General features: G+C 39.5%; 1 protein-coding gene and 1 long non-coding RNA gene across 2 annotated transcripts in view; one reads left to right on the top strand and one right to left on the bottom strand.

Moving 5' to 3' along the window:
- Window positions 1-16,948, top strand: part of LOC138835938 (uncharacterized) — a 41,740-nt gene extending 24,792 nt beyond the window's left edge. The window contains exons 2-3 of the long non-coding RNA XR_011374808.1: window positions 11,257-11,318; window positions 16,885-16,948. This is a non-coding gene — a long non-coding RNA (uncharacterized lncRNA). The remainder of the gene's footprint in view (window positions 1-11,256; window positions 11,319-16,884) is intronic.
- LOC138835936 (transmembrane protein 17) lies at window positions 10,283-17,294 on the bottom strand. Its single transcript, XM_070034501.1, has 4 exons — window positions 17,106-17,294; window positions 13,015-13,118; window positions 12,757-12,870; window positions 10,283-11,482 (listed from the first exon to the last, which is right to left on the bottom strand). Exons 1-4 carry the CDS (start codon window positions 17,203-17,205, stop codon window positions 11,204-11,206), a joined length of 597 nt encoding a protein of 198 aa, XP_069890602.1. The 5' UTR covers window positions 17,206-17,294; the 3' UTR covers window positions 10,283-11,203.
- Window positions 17,295-22,486: the final 5,192 nt, after the last annotated feature.

The following is a 22,486-nucleotide window of genomic DNA, read 5'->3' as shown; positions in this document are numbered from 1 at the left end:
TGAGAAGCAATAATATCTCCCAGCAAGAACAAAATCAGGCTACATTTCCTTACTTACTCTCTCCTGATTGTGAACTTTGAGCCTGCAGTCAGAGGTGCTCCTAGAGATTGAATTCGCCCAAGGCAGATGATAGAATTCCAATCTTTGCTGCTAGGGAATTAGTTGAGGAGAGTAGATTGAAATAGTAGAGGGGAACCCAGAGAGGCAAGGACATTACTCCAGTGTATGTATGCATGTATGTATGTATGTATGTATGTATGTATGTGTGTGTGTGTGTGTGTGTGTGTGTGTGTGTGTGTGTGTGTGTGTGTGTGTGTGTGTGTATGTAGTGTCGGGGACAGTATGAGAGGAGAGGATGTTAGGTCCCCCCACCTTGGTGACAGTGGAGTGTTCTATGGAACAGATGGGACAACTATGAGTGTCTTGTCATTTTCACCACTGACTCCTACTCACGGTAGCTGGGGATAGTACCATTTTGATCTATGCCACTCTCTGGTTGGTTACTATACTCCTGCTGTCTGGCTGTCTTTCTCTTAGCAAATGTGCTTTGCTGACCAACAAGGCAGATACTCAGGACTGCTCATTGTATTCCCTCATCATCCATTTAGATCTTGTCAGTTTAGTAATTGTGTTTCCGATGGCTGTGTATCAAATCTCCACAAAAGCCAGAGGTCTTAAAACAACACATGTTTATATTAAAGTTCTGAAGACCTCAAATGGGTTTCACTAGGCTTAACACAGCTTATTGGCAGGGGTGAATTTCTTTCTGAGCTATAGGGGAGAATTCACTTTCTTGGCTTTTGCAGCTTCTAGAGGTGCTACATTCCTTGGCTCCTGGCCCCTTCCAGCTTCAAAGTCAGCCATGATTGGTTGAATCTTCCACCAATCAATCACATCTCTTCACTCTGACACCATTTTTCTGCTTTCCTCTCCCTCATTTGAGAACCCTGGTGATTACAATAGACCCACTCAAATGATCCAGAATGTTCTCCTTATTTCAACATTAATAACTTTCCTTCCATAAACAGACTTTGCTGTCCTTTTCCATGTAGCCTAAGATATCCATGAGATCTGGGAATTCGGATGTGGATGTCTCTAGGGGTCATTATTCTGCTTTCCATGATAATAATAGTAATAATAATAATAATAACTGATAGGGTAAATTAGACTTTGCCAGAGAACCACGCAGACATCCAGATACAGAGAACAAAGGAAGGTTTATTGTTAGGAAAGGAGCTGGCAAGATCCCTTCTCACAAGGGAGAAGTGAGAAGAAGCACTGGCTATTGTCTGGGGTGACAATATATATAACCTAAGAGGTTTAAGAGGAGCTAGGAGGGGCTAGAAGGGGCTAGGAGGCAGAGATCCTGGAGTGGACGTGTGGGCCAGGGGCTTCATCATGTTGGACTAGGACTTATGGCTACTGTCCAAATAGTAGATAAGGGGTCCTGCAACTGCCCAGACCTGAAGGTCACTCTAAGGAGCTCTTGTTACCTTATATTGTGCTAGCTGCCCCAGAGAAGTGCCATCCCAAGGTAAAGGGGATTGAAGGCTGATTATTTACTGCCTTTACTAAATGGGCCTAGTGTTGCCTAGGAAGGGAGCATGCTAAGCTATGGGAAGGGACTCATTTCACTTACATACGCGGACCTTTCTTGGGGCTCTTTTACAGACCTCCTTTGATCTTAATAATACCTATGAAAGAGGAAAGTGAAGAATTTCCACCCCCCCTTCCCCTGTCTGGTTTTGTTGTTTTTGGTGCTAGTCCTGGATCTTGAATTCAGGGCTAGGCATTACCCTGAGCTTTTTTACTCAAGGCCAGGGCTCTAGCACTTTCAGTTTTTTTGGCAGTTAATTGAGATAAGAGACTCACAAACTTTCCTGCCTGGGGTGGCTTCGAATCATGATCCTCAGAGCTCAGCCTCCTGAGTAGCTAGGATTATAGACATGAGGATTATAGATGTGTACCTGTCAGGAATATATCTTTTATGGAGAAAGAAGAGACAAAAACTAAAAACAAACCTTGTGTAGGCCCTTACCTGAGTTACTAGGAAATAGAGAGTGGTATGTAGTTGGGATACTGATTATGGTATCAGTTTATTTCAAGGCTATGTCTCTAGGTGAAAGTTAAAGAAGAGGAACCAGGGGAAAGTTAAGTTGTGTGTGGCCAGTTGTCAGGCCTGGGCTCGAGTTTTATGCTTGTGCAAACTCAATGTGGCCTTCTTTTCCTCTTCCTGAGCCTGTGATAGTATGATTTTTGTCTTCCTAAGTGAGTTGAAAGCGACCAAGATGATAGTTTAGAAAAGGCTGCAGTGGAAGAGTATGACCCAAATGCCATGCTACTTGCATTTATTAAAATTAGTTCCATAGAAAGAGGATGAATGGAAAATAAAAACCATGATCTGAATTCTGGCCTTGTGGAGTGGAGGAATAGATTATTTATTCTAGATAATTTATCACAAGCAATCAACATATGGACTTTTTTTTTTTAAATAAAGGATGAGAATTTTGGACCAAGAAAAAAGAAAACTAATGGAATTTAGGACTATACTGAAAGCAACTAGTAAGGAAGAATTCTGACTCATTCCATCCCTGTGGTTCAAATGTTCAGGACCCAGCTAGGAGATTCTCCCAACAAGCTTGGTTTCCTCTGCACGGTAACAAGGAGCTCAGCAACTGTATTCTGAGTCCAGGGATCAACAATAACAACAACAGCAACAACAACAAAAGGCACAGTGTCCAACCTACAAAAGAGGCTGGACATATAAAAAATTATACCCAGCCCCTGTGGGCAATAACTCTTTCATTCTACTTTGTTTGCTTCGTATATTGGAGTAGAATTAAATAAACTACTTCAGTCTTAGCATAACTTTTCTTCTCAGAGGCCAGATTCTTAAACAGTAAAACAGAACACATACACACGCACACTGGAATACCCTATTGGGGCACTTGGATTTCTCTTTGTCAGTAATACAATGTACTCTTTTCTTTTTAAATTGTTATTATTAAGGAGTTGTACACGGGTTACAATTCTGCAAGTCAGGTAATAAGTATAATGCTTCTTGGACAATATCACCCTTTCTTTTACTTTCCCTATTTCTTCCCTCCTGCCCTCTCTCCCCCTCCCCATTCCAACAACTCATTCTTCCCTCCTCATGTTTCCATTTCCTGGAATTTATTTTGAGAAATAGTACTTTAGATGTTCAGAAGAGTTATGCCTTTGAGTTCCCCCTCCCCTAGTGTGTGCTCCTTTAGCCAGTGTGTGTGTAAATGCATAAAGCTCTGTATAAATTATCATGTCCAGTTGTGTTTTAGATCTAGCTTCGACATATGGGAGAAACATGGGCTATTTGTCCAGAGAGTATACTCAAACTAGGAATTAAAAAATGATGGTGACTTTCATAGACACTTTTACTAGAGGACTCAAGGTCGGCAGCACAAATCCCACAGAACCCTGTCCCACCTCCCCATATGAAATGGCAAAGGTGTCCCTGAGTGGCCCAGTAGCTCAGACAGCTCCAAAGCATGCATGCCTCAAAGAGTTAAAATGACAAGGGAAGGAATGTTTTTGTTGGAGAGTCCCAACAGTGTTTCCAGCATATTTTCCGCTTGCCTGTCTTTGCTTTTGGCTATGAATGGAGTAAAAGGTGGAGTTTTCACTACCGAAATCAGGAAAATCTCTTACTGGCATGTGTGCAGTCAGATCTGCTCTTGATATTGCTTGTGTTATTAGCCACATTTAGGTTTGCTTCGGTGAAGATCAATGTGGACCCGTGATGGCCTGGCTGCAGCAAAGAGAGGGTTATTTCATGAGAGGCTTGTTAGTCTCTCATGTATTTTTGTTGTCTTTTTCATTTTTCATATGCTGATTGTTTTCAGACGCTAATTTGGGCTTGTTTGCAAAAGGAAGAAATACTTGGCTCCTGCAAGAAAGGCAGGAGCTTACAGGGGTCTTAGGAACTGTTTTTATAACAGCAGGCAGAAGTTTTCAAGATACATTTGGCATGCCTTAGGTATTACCAAAATTTTGTGTGATAAGGAGTCATGTAATACCTGAAGTGCACTTATGCCTCTCTCTCTCTCTCTCTCTCTCCCTTCCCCACCCCCCCCCCCCCCCCCCCCGTCCTGGGGCTTGACCTCAGGACCTGGGTCATGTCCCTGAGCTTCTTTTGCTCAAGGCTATCACTCTACCACTTGAGCCACAGTGCCTCTTTATGAAGAAAACAAAAATCAAAAATTGAAAGTAAGTCATATGTCACTAGCTCATACTTATAATCCTAGCTACTCAGAGGGCAAGGTTCAAAGTTCAGGCAGGAAAGTCTGACTCATCTCCAATTAGTCACCAACAAGCCAGATTGGAGCTATACCTGAAGTGGTAGAGTGCTAGCCTTGAGCATAAAAGCTTATGGACAGCACCCATGCCCTGAGTTCAAGCCCCAGGACTGGCACATACACATACGAGTGTGTGCACACACTTGCACACACACATATACAGGCACAGGGAATACACAACATGCAAAACCAAACCCAAACCCCAAAGAGCTGCAAGTAGAGCTGTGGCTTAAATGGTAAAAGCTAACTTTGAGGAAAAAAGCCCAGGGCAGTGCCAAGATCCTAAATTCAAGCTCCAGTACCACCACACACACACACACCACCACCACCACCATCATCACCATCAACATCATCACCATTACCACTATTACCACCATCACCACCACCAACAAAAACAACAAAACCAAAATCCCTGCATCAAGATTCTGTTAGATACTTCTGTCCATTTGAGCTCCATGGTCTTCACGTCTATCAAATCGCAAAATAACAAGTCCCTTATTATTAAGTCTAAAGATAAGATTGATTTCAGAAAATATTTGTGTGATGTTTTGAAAAGCCTTATTTTAAATGCTGAGGAAGGTCTGAAAACTTCTCATATTCTTAAGATTACAATGTAGAAACATTGAGTCATAGATTCATAGATTCATGAGTTGCTCTAAAGAATTCAAGAAGCTACGTGTTTGGGGAAATGGTGTTTCTCTCTCTCTCTCTCTCTCTCTCTCTCTCTCTCTCTCTCTCTCTCTCTCTGTTAACAACTAGGTCCTTTACCAGAGAAACAGAAGTATATGGGAACACCCTAAGTGTCACAAAGAGCCAAATAGTCTCCCTCAAGAACCCTTTTCTGATGTTCTCATGAGGGTCCCTTGTTTTCTTTGTCTCTGTCTCAGCTTGTACTTGATCAATTTGCAATGCCAGGAATTTTGCTTTATGAAAATGAGCTTTCGGTTTTATTCCAAAGGGAGGGAGAGGGTTAGAAGCCGGGTTGCTTCCTGACTCCAGCACTGGCCTTCTGCTCTGTACCTCTTGGCACTTGAAATGGGACAGAGTGTGGTTCAGGGCGGCTCAGCCCCACACCAAGGCCCTTATTTCCCTCCTGCACTCCAAGTCTTGGACTACATATGAACAGCATCTTTCTCATCCTAGAATCTCCTGTGCCTGCAAGCCATGGGACCTCAATTAACTTGTAGAACAGAATTACATGGGAAGGCCTTGGAGGGTCTATTTGAATCTGAATTCTGCCGGTCATTAGTTGTGTGATCTTGGTTAACTTATTCAACCTCTCTGAGACTCAGTTTTCCTCATTTTCAAAATGGAAAATGGCATTATCATTATAACATTAATGACACAATTACAGTCATGCACTGAATAATGACATTTCAGTCAATGAAAAATTGTCTATAAGAATATGGTTCTCTAAGATTATATTACCCAAGATTATATACTGTCACTGTCTTAGTTTGTATAATGTTTGCATAATGATAGAGCTGCATTTCTCAGAAGTTTCTTCTTCTTCTAGTAACTTCAAGGGGGTAAATAGGATTGCAATGAAAACAACATTTCACAAGGACCTACTATAGTAAAGCACAATCCTTTTAATTAGTCTACAAAGGGTAATTCCATTAAAAAGTGAAGCAACCCACATTTCTGTAACTGCCAGTCTACTTGGATCAACATGAAATGACTGAAAATACTGCTCAATGCTGAGGGGCAGTGGAACTGCACCCCAAAGTTTTACCCAGTCTTTGTAGTATGCTGGTTCTGTCTTTACATACATAAACATGATATTGGATTAAAATAAATAATGACAATAGCTCATGGGACACTCCCTTTTTTTTTTCTTTTACTACTTTTGTTGCCTTTCTATTCCTAAACTTCTATGTCTCTCTAGTGGTCATTTTAGTATTTCTAGACAATAATAAATCAAGCATTTATAAAAGCATTATTAAATGTGTATATAACTTGAATATTAAGTATTATTCTCTTTGTGGCTTGACTATCAAGCAGTGTCTCTGATGTGTTTTCAATTAAACTATAAATAACGCAAACTCAGGAACTAAAAACCATTAGTGATGAATTGATAATACCACTTTCCTATTTGGCAAATATGGTGCTATTAGGGTTTTGAAAATTAAAGACAAGGCCATTCTTGGTTGATTGTTGTTTTTAAAGGCCTTCATTTTTAATGTTGCTGAAGGGAAAACACCTAGTCTATACCACAATACAGGATGCTCAGCTGAGACACGAACCATGTGACTGCATACATCATTCAGAGAAAAGACCCTCCAGACAAAGGTGTTCAGTTGTGGGTTGTGTAGCTTGATCATGTTGCCAAGATACATTTCCAAATGTCTTTGGGCTTTCACATAATATATGATCCATGCTATCTTCTGCGATGTGTATCCTGTCATTTTGTGATTTTGGTTCAACATTACATACCAATACTTGTGCTCATTTTCAAGAAGATACAAATCTATGCACCAAATATTAAGCCTTGTGGCAGTCCACGCACTGGTGACGCATGCCTGTAATCTTAGTTATTCAGAAGGTTGAAATCTGAAGATTGAAGTCAGAAGCCAGCTGGGGCAGGAAAGTCCACGAAACTCTTATCTCCAATTAATTACCAAAAAAGTGGAACTGGAGCTGTGGTTCAAGTGGTAGAGTCCTAGTCTTAAGGGGAAAAAGCCAAATGAGAAAACAAGACCCTGAGTTCAAGTCCTTAGTACTGGCCTAGAAGAAAACTTAGTGGCTTAAGTTATATTTAAACATATATTTCTAAGGCCTGAGTGTTTAAAAATATGAGTGTGTATTTTAAATAATGCTTACAATATCTAAATAATGCTTATTGGCTTACAATCCTGAAATTGAAGTCTCTTAAAACTAAAATATATATACTTATAATAAACTGATATTAGTTGAACATACAAAATACAGCAGTTACATCTCACAAACATTTCCTTTGACCAAAATCTAATACTTTGCATGTTAATAAATGTACAGGTAAACTATTCTACTTCCTCATTGTTTCCTGTCTCTACACCTATTTTGCTATGCAAAAGCTTTATGTCAATTTACTTTTTGAGCCGTTTTAAGACCAAACCAAATTATTCCTTCAGCACGATTGAAACCATCCCTTAAAGAGCTCTTTTTTTCTTGGCTGTGTTTCCAATCTAGGCTTATCACAATAATATTTCATGCTCTATGCTTCTGAAAAAATTCAATATTCAAGAACAAAGTAATCCAGAGCTTTACTTCATTTCAGTCTTTTTATGTCCTAGGGCTGTCCCAACTCAATGACCCAGTTTTTATTGTCACATCTCACTGTCGCTGACTGTGACCAGCTTGCCTAATCCCTTTCCTGTCCCTTATCAGTTTCTCCTTAATTCAAAAATCTTTTTTTTCCTTGTTTGCACTTCTCTTTTCATAGCTTTAATTTTTTTTTTTTCTCCCAGGACACTCAGTATTCGTGTGGTGGCACTCAGCAATACAAAGAGAAACATGAAACTCAAGTTCCTAAGACTGTCCTTGTCAAAATTTTTCCTTGTACTATTTTTAGAGTTGTGGACAGTAAATGGCAAAAAGAAGGCATTAAAATTTGATAATATCCATCAAGAGTCCTTAAATATGTTCCTATCTTAGGGCTTAGAAACTTCATTTCTGCAAATCTGGCTTATATATTTAAGAGATGTAAAAACAATGTGCACAAGATGTTCATTGCAGGGATATATGTGTACATGAAGAAGCAACAGAGATATCCAAGAGTTATATAACAAAAGGAGTTACATAACTTATGGTACATTTTCTTGCTATGCAAACATTTAAGATAATGGTTATATGACTATGTAAAACATAGGAAAATATATTTTCCAAAAAGTAGGACATAGAATTTTGCTTATTATTTCAACTCTATTTTTATATCGTGTGTGTGTGTGTGTGTGTGTGTGTGTGTGTGTGTGTGTGTGTGCGCGTGTGTGCCAGTTCTGGGGCTTTAAATTCAGGGTCTGGGCACTACCCCTGAGCTTTTTTGCTCAGGGTTAGTGCTCTCCCACTTGAGCCACAGTACAACTTCTAGCCTTTTTTTTCTTGGTGGCTAATTGGAGATATAATAGTCTCACCCACTTTCCTGCCCAAGCTGTTTTTGAACCTTGATCCTCAGATTTCAGCCTTTTGAGTTGGATTACAGGCGTGAACCACCAGTGCCAGGCTAATACCTTTTTAGTTCTGTTTTGCTTTTTGATAAGCTAGGCCAGGCTGGCATTGAACTCATGATTTTCCTGCCTCTGCCTCCTGAGTACTTGAATTGTAGGTGTATGCCACCACCACAACAACTATCTTTTTAAAAGTATAGGGGTCAGGAATAGTATATCACACCTGTAATCCCAGTTACTTGGAGAATGAAACAGAAAATACTGTTTCAGCCTACTACAAAAAATTCATGGTTATTGTTTAGAGAAAAATGACTTGGTCATGATATTAATTTATATTCTTAGTTTCTTCCTTTTCTGCTTTACTATACATGCATTTTAAATCATGTGTTTATTATGGCAAAATTACCTGAACTTTTTTATTATAAAGGAAATAAATTTCCTCAAAAAATTTATCATCTTAAAAAATTTATGATTATGACTAATATATTAATTTTAGTTATTATCTTCTTAATTCTATATTTTAAACTTGAGGCTAGAAAAGCCTCAGGTTTGAAACAACATTCTGGGAAAAACATTGAAGTACAATTCATCTTTCTTCATCCCTTTATCTGCCTTGTAGATTTAATTTTCCTTTATATTTTCTTATAGGGCCACCTACCTATTTCTATCTGAAAAATAAGAGAAAACAGTAAGTTTCAGGAAAATATTTAAAGAGAGATCTGTTTTGAATTTCAAATTATTATAGTATACCAAGTGATTGCTTTGATTTAGGGAAAGATTAATTATCCACTGCATAGGTGAGGTGGGAATTTTTTTTTTTTGTCAGTCATAGGGCTTGAACTCTGGATCTGAGTGTTGTCCCTCAGCTCTTTAGCTCAAGGCTAGCACTCTACCACTTGAGCCACAACGCCATTTCCAGTTTTCTGGTGGTTTACGGGAGATAAGAGTTTAACAGACTTTTCTGAACCATTATCTTCAGATCTTAGCTTCCTGAGTAGCTAGGATTACAGGCATGAGCCACTGGTGCCCAGAAAGGTGGGAGAAAATTTTTAATTGAACTTTATATATAACAATAAGAACAGGGCTGGGCTGGGAAGGTGGCTCAGTGGTAGAGTGCTTGCCTAGCACGCATGAGCCCTGGCTTTGATTCCCTAGTACCATACATATAGAAAAAGCCAGAAGTGGAGCTGCAGCTCAAGTGGTAGAGTGCTAGCCTTGAGCAAAAAAAGAAGCTTAGGGACATTGACCAGGCCCAAAGTGCAAGCCCCAGGACTGGCAAAAAAATAAATTACATAAAAAAATAAGCAGAAATAATTAAGTGAACACAACAGTTAGGACAGGTGTGACTGGAAAGTGAGAGTTTTAGATAATGACTATGTCTGGATACATGGTTCAAGTGGTAGAACACCCTGAGTTCTAGCTCTGCTTCTCTGCATACACACACACACACACACACACACACACACACACACACACACACACACACACACGTGCGCACACGCACATAAACCTTACCCCCATCCAAGTAAGGTGAAGCATAGAGATCCTAAGGTGAGCATGAATTTCAGAAAGAGAAAATTGGAGGGAAAGATTTGTAATGTTGCTGCAACTATTCCCTCAGTAAAATACAATACTTAAAAAATATCTATGTACCTATAGGAAAGAATACCCTAGAGAAAAATATGTCCCTAAAGATAATCCAATAATTGTTTCAAAATAATGTTCAGATATACCCAAGCAACTTTGTTCTCAACCACATTTCCTTAAATAGGTTCCTTTATTTACAAGGGAACATCTCATTTTGGAGGAGGGGTAGAGTCCCTTTGGCCATGTTAGCTGTGTGTCTTAATAGGTACCTGGGTTTTCAAATCAGCCTCATGTGAATTTAGTAGGTATGTTGCACTTCTTCAGAGAACAGTGACCTAGTAGATGAGATCACAAGGGTCTATTTAATGTGCTGACTAATTGCCTACTACAAATATTAGAGAAGCATCTCTAATATATTTTTTTCTCTTCTCTTGAATTGCTTTAATTGAAATCCATAGCCAAAAGGATTACACAAGACAAAAATGGCTTGTGGCTGATTTTTTTAAACATAAATAGCTTATACTTTATTGTCAAAAAATTTTGCACATCACCACCATCACAAATACTGAACTTGATTTTATGAAAGTTACAATTCTAAGGCAAGATAATACTATGAACATCCACCTGGTCTTCTTTTCTTCAGTATAACAGCCAAGACTTGGGTTAGAACCTAACCCAAGCAGACATGAAAATTTGGTCTTTTAGTTTTCAAACAGTCTAATACACATGCATATGGACTAGGAAGCATTTCTGTGTGCTTCAAGAAACTTGGTCAGGTGTACAGCCAAAATATGGATAACCGACAAGTTTAAAAGAAATACATACATGTCTAGTTACAGATTCTAACTCAGTACAGTACAGTAAAACAAGTAAGCTGCAACTTTTACACACCTGAAAAAGTTGACAATATCAAAAAGCAGATTCAAGATCAGGCGGACAATAGCTAGGTTTTAGGAATACTTCACACCTTTCACAAGCCATATGAAGCCTTACCATTGTGCAACCTGGGAATTTCAGAGCTAGAAAGCATAATCTCAAAATAATTGCTTTGTCTCTTTTCTTACACTGGATCCCTGATGTTTTCCTAGCTCTTGCAGTCTTCTACAATCATCTTTCAGATTTTCACCCAAGGGCATTGAATCATATCTCTTCTACACATGACCTTATCCTTCTCATGTCTCCCCGGTTTGCAGAGAGCTGGTCAAAGTCCTGGAGATGGAAACGAACTGCCAACTGATTGACCATTTTCCTCAAGGTAAGAAATGCAGAAATAACTTGGAAAGTAAGGAAGATAGTGAAGATGATATGTATTGCTTTTTCCAAGGGCAGATTTGTTAGGCCTTCATTTAAGAGCAAGAATAGAATTAAAGGCAGCTGTAGTAGAAGGCTCAAAAGCCAAAAGCCAGCCAACTCGGGAACCTGCAGTGATAACACATAAGGAGAGTAAGATCAGTAAAATGTAGTTTTTTTGTTTATATACACAAACAAGTACCTAGTACTACTATGGATCTATATTATAGGTTTTAGGAGTAAACCAAAAGGAATATGACACAATTATTTCCCTTAAAGGCCTTAGTCTAGACAAGAAAAGTAAATCCTAGCTACTCAGGAGGCTGAGATCTGAGGATGGCGGTTTAAAGCCAGCCCGGGCAGGAAAGTCCATGAGACTTATCTCCAATTAATCACCAGAAAACCAGAAGCAGTGCCTGTGACTCAAGTGGTAGAGCGCTCGGCTTGAGCTGAAGAGCTGAGGGACAGTGCCCAGGCCCAGAGTTCAAGCCCCACAACTGACAAAAAAAAAAAGTAAATGGGAAAACAGTCCTAGAACAGCATACTTTAGTAAATAATTAAATGCACCATTTAGAGGTACAGACCAAATGTTACTAGAACTAACAGTATTAGGGCAGGTGAAAGACTTCAAGGATATATACAGGCTCTTAAAAGTGGTGCAGAAGAAGACGGAAGAAGGTTAAGTAACCAAATGTGAAGCAAGTATGATTGGGAATCAACATAGCCTGGCCTGGAGAGTTGGGTTAAGACATGGCAAGAAATTTTTTTAATGCTGTAAGATATGGTAAGGAGCCAATTTAAACCCTAGAAAGCTACAGAAATATTCTAATATTCTAGAAATTATAGATGGCTAGGCAGCATGATGATTCAGAAAACATGGTCCTAGCATTAAAAAGAAGTGTAATAATTTCCCTTCTACTTCTCAGTAAGGATCCAAAGAGACATGATGAATTAGTCAAATATTTTCAAGACTGATAAGAGGGAAAATTATCAGTTATTGTATACTGACTCTGTTTTGGTTCTTTATATAATGATTTTACTTCATCTCTACAAACTTGGGAAATAAATATTATTTTCCTTATACATGAGGAAACCTGAGCTCAAGAGATTAAATAGACTGCAGTGGGAGAAATGGTCAAGTTGGAGCTAGACCTTAAACTCAGGCCTGTGTCTTTCTACCACACTCACTGCTTTATACCTGAACAAAGACCTTACTGCAGGGGAAAGGAAAGTTGTGCAGGGAGGGAGAGGGAGAAAACAAGAAATATACTCATTACCTTACTTATGTAGCTGTAACCCCTCTGACATCACCCTTACAATAAACCAAAATTAAAAACAAACAAAAAAGCAAAAACCTTACTGCGTTAATGCATTGGATTGAAAGGAAGGGAAGAAGAGCCTACCTTCTCCTGTAGGTTGCCCATGTAGCCCAGGTACAACCGGATGGCTTCAATTAAGGTGATTAGGATGATAACAGTGATCACAATGAATTTGTAGTAATCAGGCAAGACTGAATACTAAAACAAACAAAAAAAGCAAACCATGATTGTAAACTTTTACATCTAGTAATACTCTGGCACAGACAGAAAAAAAAAAAAAGAACTGCTGCTGACAATGTAACAATGTTGTGGAAGGGCAGAAGTTAAGAAGGACAGACTCACCTTCATGTGAAGCATCATAAGGCAGCTCACCCACCAAAGTGGGAAGAAGTAAGTGTTAAAGTAAAGTGACATCTGCAGTGCCAAACTGGAGACCATTTCACTATCTACAGAAGAACCAGGGAACAAAGTCTTAATTCTGGTTGATATCCTATAAATATTTAATTCCCAGAGAATTAATAACTAATATTGGTGCGATAAAACTCAAAATTTCAGGCCCACTTATAAAAACAACAGTGAAAAGAATATTCATCCTAATATCTTTTTGTTTAAATACTGGTTATCTGGAACTATGCTTCATATTTTTCAATTACTTATTTTACCATTTCAGTCCATTTCAGTCTGCTGACTTTTTTTTTTTTTGCAAACTACTGGTATAGACTGAATGTGGAATGTCAATATGAATCCTGTTGAACAACTGCCTCCTTCATAGACTTCTTAAAAGAGCCTATAAAATCAATGTATAAAATATATAAAACCAAATCTTTTAAAGGTTGGTAATCGTTCATAAAAATTTTTAAATTTATAAAGTTTTATAAAAATCTCCTATAAACCTTGTATAAAATTATAAACACAGCCTTCTTTTCAGAAAATCCTGTCCTACTTAGTACCCAATCCAATGATACCTTTCCATAATTCTTTCTTGATCATATCCTCTAACCCCAGAAAAAATTTTCTTTTCCCTCCAGGTACTTACCACTTTCAACTATGTAAGTGCTGACAAAAAAGCCCATATTTCCCTCATCAAGACACAGGCTGGTACATTGAAAAGACTGTAGGCTTTGGAGTCTAAATAAACCTGGAAGCCAGATTTGTGATAAATTATATTATTAGTGTGTGTGTGTGTGTGTGTGTGTGTGTGTGTGTGTGTGTGTGTGTGTGTGTGTGTGTGTGTGTGTGTGTGTGTGTGTGTGTGTGTGTGTGTGTGTGTGTGTGTGTGTGTGTGTGTGTGTGTGTGTGTGTGTGTGTGTGTATACCAGTACTGGGGGTTGAACTGAGGACCTCTTGCTCTGACAGCTGGCTCTACCACTTGAACCATGTCTCTACTTCTAGTTTTTTTGCCAGTTAATTGGAAATAAGAGTTTGGTGAGTGTGTATGTCTAGGCTTGCTCTAACATTTCATTCTCAAGGATTAATACTAAGGATTTTAGGTATCAGTACGAAGGATATACAGTCACATGAAAGAGCCAATGGTACTTGGCCACGATAAATTATTTAATCTTTTTGAGCCTTAACTTCATCATATGTGAAATGGGAACACTAAGACTACCTCACAGGCTGCTTATAAAGGCTAGGGATATTATAAATTATTTCTCCCATAGTACTCTGGCATCCAGAGTTGACACTAAATAGTATTAGTCCACTTTCCTTCTCATCTGTGTACACTTATACTCTTACGTAAGCACAGACCATTTCCAATCAGATTTAAGACCCTCCTATCACTAATAACTTGATTTATACATTGTGAATACTAAATACACATAAACAGAACTTGTGAAAGCACACTGTCATAGGACATGACCTTTGCCATTGTGATGAGTTCCAATTATTGAACACCGACTACATAATACCTTTTGCTTTTACTTAAGGGCCCTCAATTAAGAACCAGATTTTAAAGGTATAGTACTATAAAACACATCCTAAATGCAACTAAATTCTGAAGAGTAGATATACATTTTAACATTCTCTAAATGTAAGATTTTACAAAGACTTTAACATTGTTGTTGATAGCATTATTGTTGTTGCTGTTGTTATTTTGGTTGGTCTTGGGGCCTGGGCGCCTGTCCCTGAGCTCTTTTGCTCAATGCACTCTATCACTTTGAACCACAGGACCACTTCCAGTTTTCTGGTGGTTTACTGGTGGTTTATTAGAGATAAGAGTCTTCCTGCCCTGGCTGGCTTTCAACTACATTCCTCAGATCTCAGCCACCTAAGTAGCGAGGATTATAGGTGTGAGCTACTAGCACTCAGCAAGACTTTAACATTTAAAAAATAATTTTAAAATTATCTGTAAGAAGCTGTACATAGGGGTTTCAATTCAATATACCCATTTAAGTACAATATATCTTGAAGATAATTTTTAAATTTTTTTCTACAGCTAAGTCTTTTTAGCTATCACAATAATTTTAAAATGTAAGAAATAATCATGGTCTTTCATGATTATTATCATCTACTTTTCCTGAACTAAATTATTAAATTGCCAATGATAAAGCAATGAATTCTTAAAATGTTTAACCTGGAGACAACTTACCATCCTAGAATTTTTTTTTAATCCATAATGGTATAATTTGTGGTCAGCTGTAGATATGAGAATGATATAAACTTGTCACTGCAGTATAAATAAATCTACTTTTAAAAATGTGGGGAAATAATGATAAACTGGTTAAACTAAACATTGTAGTACTTTAGGGGTAGAAATTATACTAAAAAATTTGCCTAGGAGGTTAAGGCAACTTAGTGAGACCATGTTTTCAAAACACAGTTAATAAAAACCCAACTGAGTGAGGGTGGCTCATGCCTATAATCCTAGTTATATTGGAGGCTGAGATCTGAGGATCAAGGTTCCAAGCCAGCCCAGGCAGGAAAAGTCTATGGGACTCTTTTTTTTTTTTTTGTTGGTCGTGGGGCTTGAATCTATGGGACTCTTATCTCCAGTTAACCACTAAAAAGCTAGAAGTGGAGCTGTGACTCAAATGGTAGAGCGTTAGTCTTCTGCCAAAAGGTTCAGGGACAGTGCCCAGTCCTTGAATTCAGGTCCCAAGACTGGCACAAAAAGAAACCCCAACAACCAAAACTGTTCAGTGATAGAGCACTTACCTACATGAGGTTTCAAATTACACAAAAATTCAAGTTGAGTTCTATGTACAAAATTTTAAATTAAAACATCAATGTAGTTGGGCAAACTACTGGCCAACAATGTTTTTGAATTGATAGCTAAAAATATGGTTTTCGCATGGTTAGATGATTGAGTAATGTTTTGTGACATATCCGAACCCTATGAAATTCATATTTTGGTGTCTGTAGCTACAGCTTTACTGGTACAGGGCCATGTCCATGCAAGCACTACAAGTACTGTCTATGGCAGTAGCCACGTACAACCTATGAAATGTAAAATATTATCTGGCTTTTTCTGTAAACATGTACTGACCCTGTACAACATGAATCATCAGAGTTTAGTGCCTATAAAGCCTCATTTTAAGAGTCAGAAATATAGAAACCTAATTGTTGACATTTTTCTCGGTGCATCATCCTAAATCCATAATGAAAAAAAGCCTACATCTGAGGATACGCAAATGATCAAGGAGCAAAAATGGGGACTTTTTCCTCTGTCCACTTAAAAAACAAAACAAAAACTCCTCACAGCCAACCTTTTCCGAAAGGAAAACAATTCAATGACTGAAAACCATATGTGTTTGGCTGACAGTGTGCTATCATGACGACTTAGGCGGCAAAGGCGTTTTGGAGCAAACTGTATTATCACTTGTCATCATGCTGAAGGTAGAATCCTGGTTTTTTTTTTTTTTTGTTACTAGATTTAGGAGAAGAATTGTATCTAGACCTGGGAGAAGAAGGCAGGCAGGGGAAGTGTGGATGCAGGTTCTCATACATGGCAGCTGTCCCTGGATATGGATAGAGGTTGAAAGTGACTCAGGAAATGGTCTTCTCTGCTGGAAAACAGCTCCAGGGGAAACGTGGTTCTGGCTGGGAGAACAGAACGGGTGACGCCGTTTCACTGGGGAGGGGACGGGAGGTCAGGAACGGGGGACTCTTCCTGCGGCCTCCCAGCCCGGACGGCAAAGCCAGGGCAGGCCTGGGCGGATGGCTGCGCTGCAGAGGACGCTCTTTATGTTGGCTATTTGCGTCTCCTCGCAGGCAGCGCTGGGCCTCACGGGGCGGAAAGGCTGGCACGTCCTCCGGCGCTGCGCTGGCAGGGAGCCGGCCCAGTGCACCCAACCAGCCCAGGCCGGGCTCCAGATCCCTCCTTGGGCCGAGTTCTCCGCACTGCGGAGACGGGGCTGAGGCCGAAACCGCCATTTTAGGTTCGGGCACGACATGAACGTTCCAAAACCCGTGCGTGGGCCTGGGCCACTCACCGGGACCCTCATGGTGCTCCGGCTCTGTCCGGCTGGAGTCGCTGAACACCGTCCGGCTGAAGTTTCCCAGGCGCTGGCGCACAGGGTCTGGCAGCTCCATGCCTGAGCCCCCAGTCCCCCTCGACCCCCGGCAGACGCTGGCGGTTCTGCGGTTTCCACACAGACGCCCGCTCGGCTGGTTTCCACGGCAACCACGGCAACGCCGTGGGCGCGCGTCTGCCCCGAGTTCGCGTGCACGCGCCGGCAGGGGAGAGGCGGGGGGGGGGGGCGGGGGGGGGCCGTCGGGAGCCGCAGAGAGGTGCTCCGATGCCTGGAGCCTGCGGAACGGCCGATCCCCTGGCGTGAGCTAGGCCCCACCGTCTTAAAAATAAAATAATAAAATAAACTGCGTGGGGTTTACTATTAGTGGGAATGCACATTGATGCAACATGTTTAAAAGGGGGAAATGTAGACCAAAACACAGCTTAAAGACTGTTGGCGACCCCACTCCCCCGGCTCCTCTTCTATGGAGGCGGAGGATTAATAAAGGAAGGAGATGATTTAAAATAGCAATGGCAGTTACTTCTAGGTGGAAGGATTGTGAATGATTTAAAATACTTTGTATCAATATTTTCCATCTTTCAAGGAAAATGTATTAAATATCACTTGGAAGGCAGGGGCAGGAGGATCCTAAATTCAAGGCCAGCTTGGGTTGCATACTGAACTCCAAGCCAGCTTGGATTACATTGCAACACCTTGCAAAAATTAAAATAATGTCAGGTGCCAGTGGCTCACACCTTTAATCCTTGCTCCTCGGGGCACTTGGATCTGAGGCTATGTATGGTTGGGGAGACAAAGCTGTGAGACTCTTATCTCCAGGTCAGCAGTGAAAAGCTGCAAGTGAGGGGTGGCACAAGTGATAGAATGCCAATCTTGAGCATAAAAACTAATCATGAATGTGAGGCTTTTAGTTCAAGCCCTAGTGCGTGTGCGCGCGCGCGCGCGCACACACACACACACACACACACACTAACCTCATCTATAGTTGATAAGGATTTTCTAGGTTGGAGTAGCCATAAGTGGTGATATTTTAGTGAAGCATGCATGCATTCATGTTGAGTGTATGAGTGTATACTTAGGAGTAGAATTACTGGGTCCATTACTGTAACAGCCAGCTTTAATAGATGCTGCTAAGAGGTTTTCAAAGTGAAGGTAGCAACTCCAGCCATACATGAGCATTCCTGTTACTTGTGCTCCGCCAGCACTTGTGATTTCCCTTTTCCTTTTAGCCTTTCTATGGTTGTGTAGCAAATGGCATCATCTTTTTACAGTCAAAAGGAAAACCACACAGGATTATATAAATATCATCAGGAAGGTATGGGAAGAAATAGATATGTGGCTGGAATTTAAAAGTAATTCAGCGAATGTTGGATACACTTCTACTTGCTTTTCAGGTGCTATACTGGGCTAATTAGGGATGTGGTTCCTCTTCACCAAGCTCAGCCCAGTGAGAGAGTGACTGACACAGAGGCAGGTAAGTACGGTACCCTGCATGGTGCTCTAATAGAAGAACATGGATGAAGAAGCAATTAATTCTAGTTGGGGACATTAGGGAAAAGCTGGCTTTTTACTCTCTCATTTCAAGATGGGTCTCAGGCCTGCATCTGCAAAAAGGTTCTCAGCACACTTCTGAAGCTGACTTAGGTGTCCTCCTCTGTAATGAACAAACATCTTCTTGTTGCTTTGGGCACACAGTTAGTCTCTCTGTTGCATGACTGTCTAATTACATGTCTGTCTCTATTACTACTATACAAGCTCTTTGAGGTCAGAGGTAGACTTCATCATTTGATACCTAGCCTAGACTTAGAGCTAGGTGATTACTGAATAGACAATGGGAAGAAAAGGCCTAATGACCACTCCTACAGCTTATTGGATAGTGCAAGGATTTATCCAGCCTTTGTGTAAGGTATACTCTGTACAGCACTGAATTATAGCAGCCAAAGGTAAATAGGACTGGGGCGTCACTCAAATGGTAAAGTGGCTGTTTAGCAAGCATAAGACCTTGAGCCGCCAAAAAAAAAAGTCCCATTACTAGTAAAAAAAAAATTAAAATTAAATAACAAGCAGTTTAAAGCAACTAAGAGTCACCTTTTAGCTATCAGTGAACAAAGAGCTGGACACTGGTGGCTCACACCTAGTCTACTCAGGAGGCTGAGATCTGAGGATGGAGGTTCAAAGCTAGCCCAGGCAGAAGGCAAAGACTCCATAATCACCAGCAAAAAGCAGGCAGGAGATGTGGCTTAAGTATTAGAACACAAGCCAAAGGAGTAAGCCAAGCAAGCATGAGACACCCACCTCATCCCAGTTCAAACCTATGTACCACAAAAAATACATAAGTAAGAAAATTAATGAAAAGAAGAGGCAATGGTGATGTAACAATAAGTTAAAGGACAGAATTTAAGAGGAAGGCAATGTGCTTGGGAAATAGTTGTGTCTTATGGATTCAAAAATGATAGAAAGGGCTTCTGTTCTTAAAGTATTTAAAGTCATGTGGAGCATTCCATGCAAGATTCGTATCTAGTTCTACAAAGTTAACCTGTTTAGTTCTTATACCAATGTTAATGTTAAGGATAATTGCTATTCCTTCAACTAATTGCTTAATGTATTACATTGGGGTTTAGTTACATTTATGGTTCGCTTATTTATCTTCAGAAAAAAATTGAGGCTCATGATGACTCATTTTGCTTTAACAAGAGGCAGAGTTGTTTGGTATTATTATTATTATTATTATTATTATTATTATTATTATTATATTTACCAGTGCCAGGGCTTGAACTCAGGGCTTGGGCACGTCCCCTGAATGTCTTTATGCTCAAGTCTAGTGTACTACCACTTGAGCCACAGTGTCATGTCTGGCCTTTTCTGAGTAGCTCATTGGAGATAAGAGTCTCACTGACTTTCTTGCCTAAGCTGGCTTTAAACTGTGGTTCTCATATCTCAGCCTCCTGAGAGTAGTTAGGATTATAGGTGTGAGCCACCAGTACCCAGCTGGTATTATGTGAAAAAAACTGATTCAGTGAGTTATTTAAATTACTCCTTGGCATAGTGAAAATATAAAATCTTTCCATTTGATACTAATAGTTGAGAAATAATACCTTATGAGAGTATGTCACTCAGTTTATTGCTTAAAACTGATCTAAGAAAAATTTCTAAGAATGTAGATAAATGATATATTTTGGGTATAATATCTTCAAATATGGTTCCACATCACAATTCACGTTAAATTTTTTAATTCTAAATTACCTGGAAGGTAATCTATAATCTTCCATTGTCAACAGATAATCAAAGCTTTTTGAATCCCTCATACAATATATTCTATTCACAGTACTTTTCAAAGGTTTATAAGAAAGCACTAGGCTATGAATTACAGAGAAAGACAAATCTCATGAAAGGAAGTTTTATATTATAGTAAGTGATATTTCAAGGCTGACTTTAATATTTTGCCTTAAAAGTCACCCCATTGAGTATTTTTATTAGAAAAATCCTTTCCCTTTAAAAATGCTATTTATATTCTAGCTTTTGGTTGTGTGGCATTTCTTGTGTCAGCCTATCATACTGTCCTCTGCTGCGCCAGGCAGCTGCTCTGTGCGTCACGCTATGAGGGAGAGGGCAGTGTCAAGCCGAGGGAGAAAGATCAGAAACACAAAACCCTTACGGACACCTCAGACCTGCTGAGTAATTTGTGATTCTGAGTAGAAGTGAATGGTTATTTTATTGAATAAGTTCCATTTTTAGTAGTAACAGGCTTACTCTACTAAGGTATGTGTAAAGCATAAATTATGTCTCCTTTTATGGCAGAATATTTATTCGTTTGTTTGTTTGTTTATTTGTCAGTCATGGGGCTTCAACTCAGGGTGCTGTCCCTGAGCTTTTTTTGTTCAAGGCTAGTGTTGTACCACTTTGAGCCACAGCCCTACTTCTGGCTTTTTTGGCACTTAACTGGAGATAAGCATCTCACAGACTTTCCTACCCAGGCAGGCTTTGAAGACCCTCAGATTTCAGCCTCCTGAGTAGCTAGCATTACAAGCATGAGCCACCAGTGCCCAAGAAAATTGATCCTCATTATTTACTCTGGCTTTTTGGTAGTTTATTGGAGATGAGTCTCACCAACTTTCCTGCTCAGGCTGGCTTTGAATTACAATCCTCTGATTTTGGCCTCCTGAGTAGCTAGGATTACAGGTGTGAGCCACTGGGGCCTGACCACTGCACTAACTATGGATGGTTTATTCCTTGTTCCCATTGGCTGGTCTTAAATTGTGGTTCTGTGCCTTTTGTCTTCAGTGAGTTGAATTTTCATATTGCTTAGTGATGTTCAATTTTCTTTCGTAATCACATCAATGTTGCAAGGACATAAATGTTCTAAATGGATAGGCTAGTCTGAAAAGTATACATACATGTAAAGAGTTCAAATAAATTTGAATTATTATATATGTGTATGTGAAGGTGAAAACTCTTCAAGAAAATGTTTGCTTTGGAAAATAGAAAAATTGTTGTAATTACTGCTCATAAAATTTAGAGAAGCACTGTCTTGTTTCTCCTCAGTAAATATCTCTCTCCCCTTCCCAAAATCACTATTATCTTGTAGAGATTTTTTAACCTGATTTTATTTATTCCTTTTTGTGCTTCTCTCACTTAACATTACATTTGCAAAATTCATCCATATCATTATAACAGTAACCCATTTGTTTTCAGTGCTGCGTAATGTTCTGCTATTTGAATATACCATGAATTTTTATTATACACATGATGATAAAATTTGTAGGGTTTTCCAGTTTGGGCTTTTTTTTTTCTGCCAGTCCTGGGGCTTGAACTCAGAGCCTAGGCACTGTCCCTGAACTTCTTTTGACAAGACTAGCACTCTACCAATTGAGCCACAATGTCACTTACGGCTTTTTCTGTTTATGTGATACTGAGGAGTCGAACCCAGGGCTTCATGCATGCTAGGCAAGCACTCTACCACTAAGCCACATTCCCAGCTCCAGTTTGGGCTATTTTGAAAAGTGCTGCTGGATGATTGCTAATATTTCATTTCAAATATTCATATTTTTTGCTCATGAGTACAAATGGACTCTAATTTTCTTTTCTTGTGATGTTTTTGTTAATTTTTGGTATGAAGGTTATAATGACCTCATAAAATTCTTGCAAATGTTCTCTTTCTATTCTCTGAAGGAGTGTGAGATTGATGCTTTTCTTATTACACAGTATTTGAAAGAATCTACCATAAAAACCATCTGTGCCTGAAATTTTCTTTGTAGGAAATATATAGTTTAACTTTTGTGTATGGATTTAGAACAATGCAGATTATCTGTTTTTGTTGTTCTGGTCCTGGCTGCTTGAACTCA

Source organism: Dipodomys merriami, unplaced genomic scaffold (genome assembly GCF_024711535.1).
Source record: "Dipodomys merriami isolate MVZ:Mamm:240054 unplaced genomic scaffold, mDipMer1.0.p SCAF_242, whole genome shotgun sequence".
NCBI lineage: Eukaryota > Metazoa > Chordata > Mammalia > Rodentia > Heteromyidae > Dipodomys > Dipodomys merriami.
This window is presented reverse-complemented; position numbering and strand designations above follow the sequence as displayed.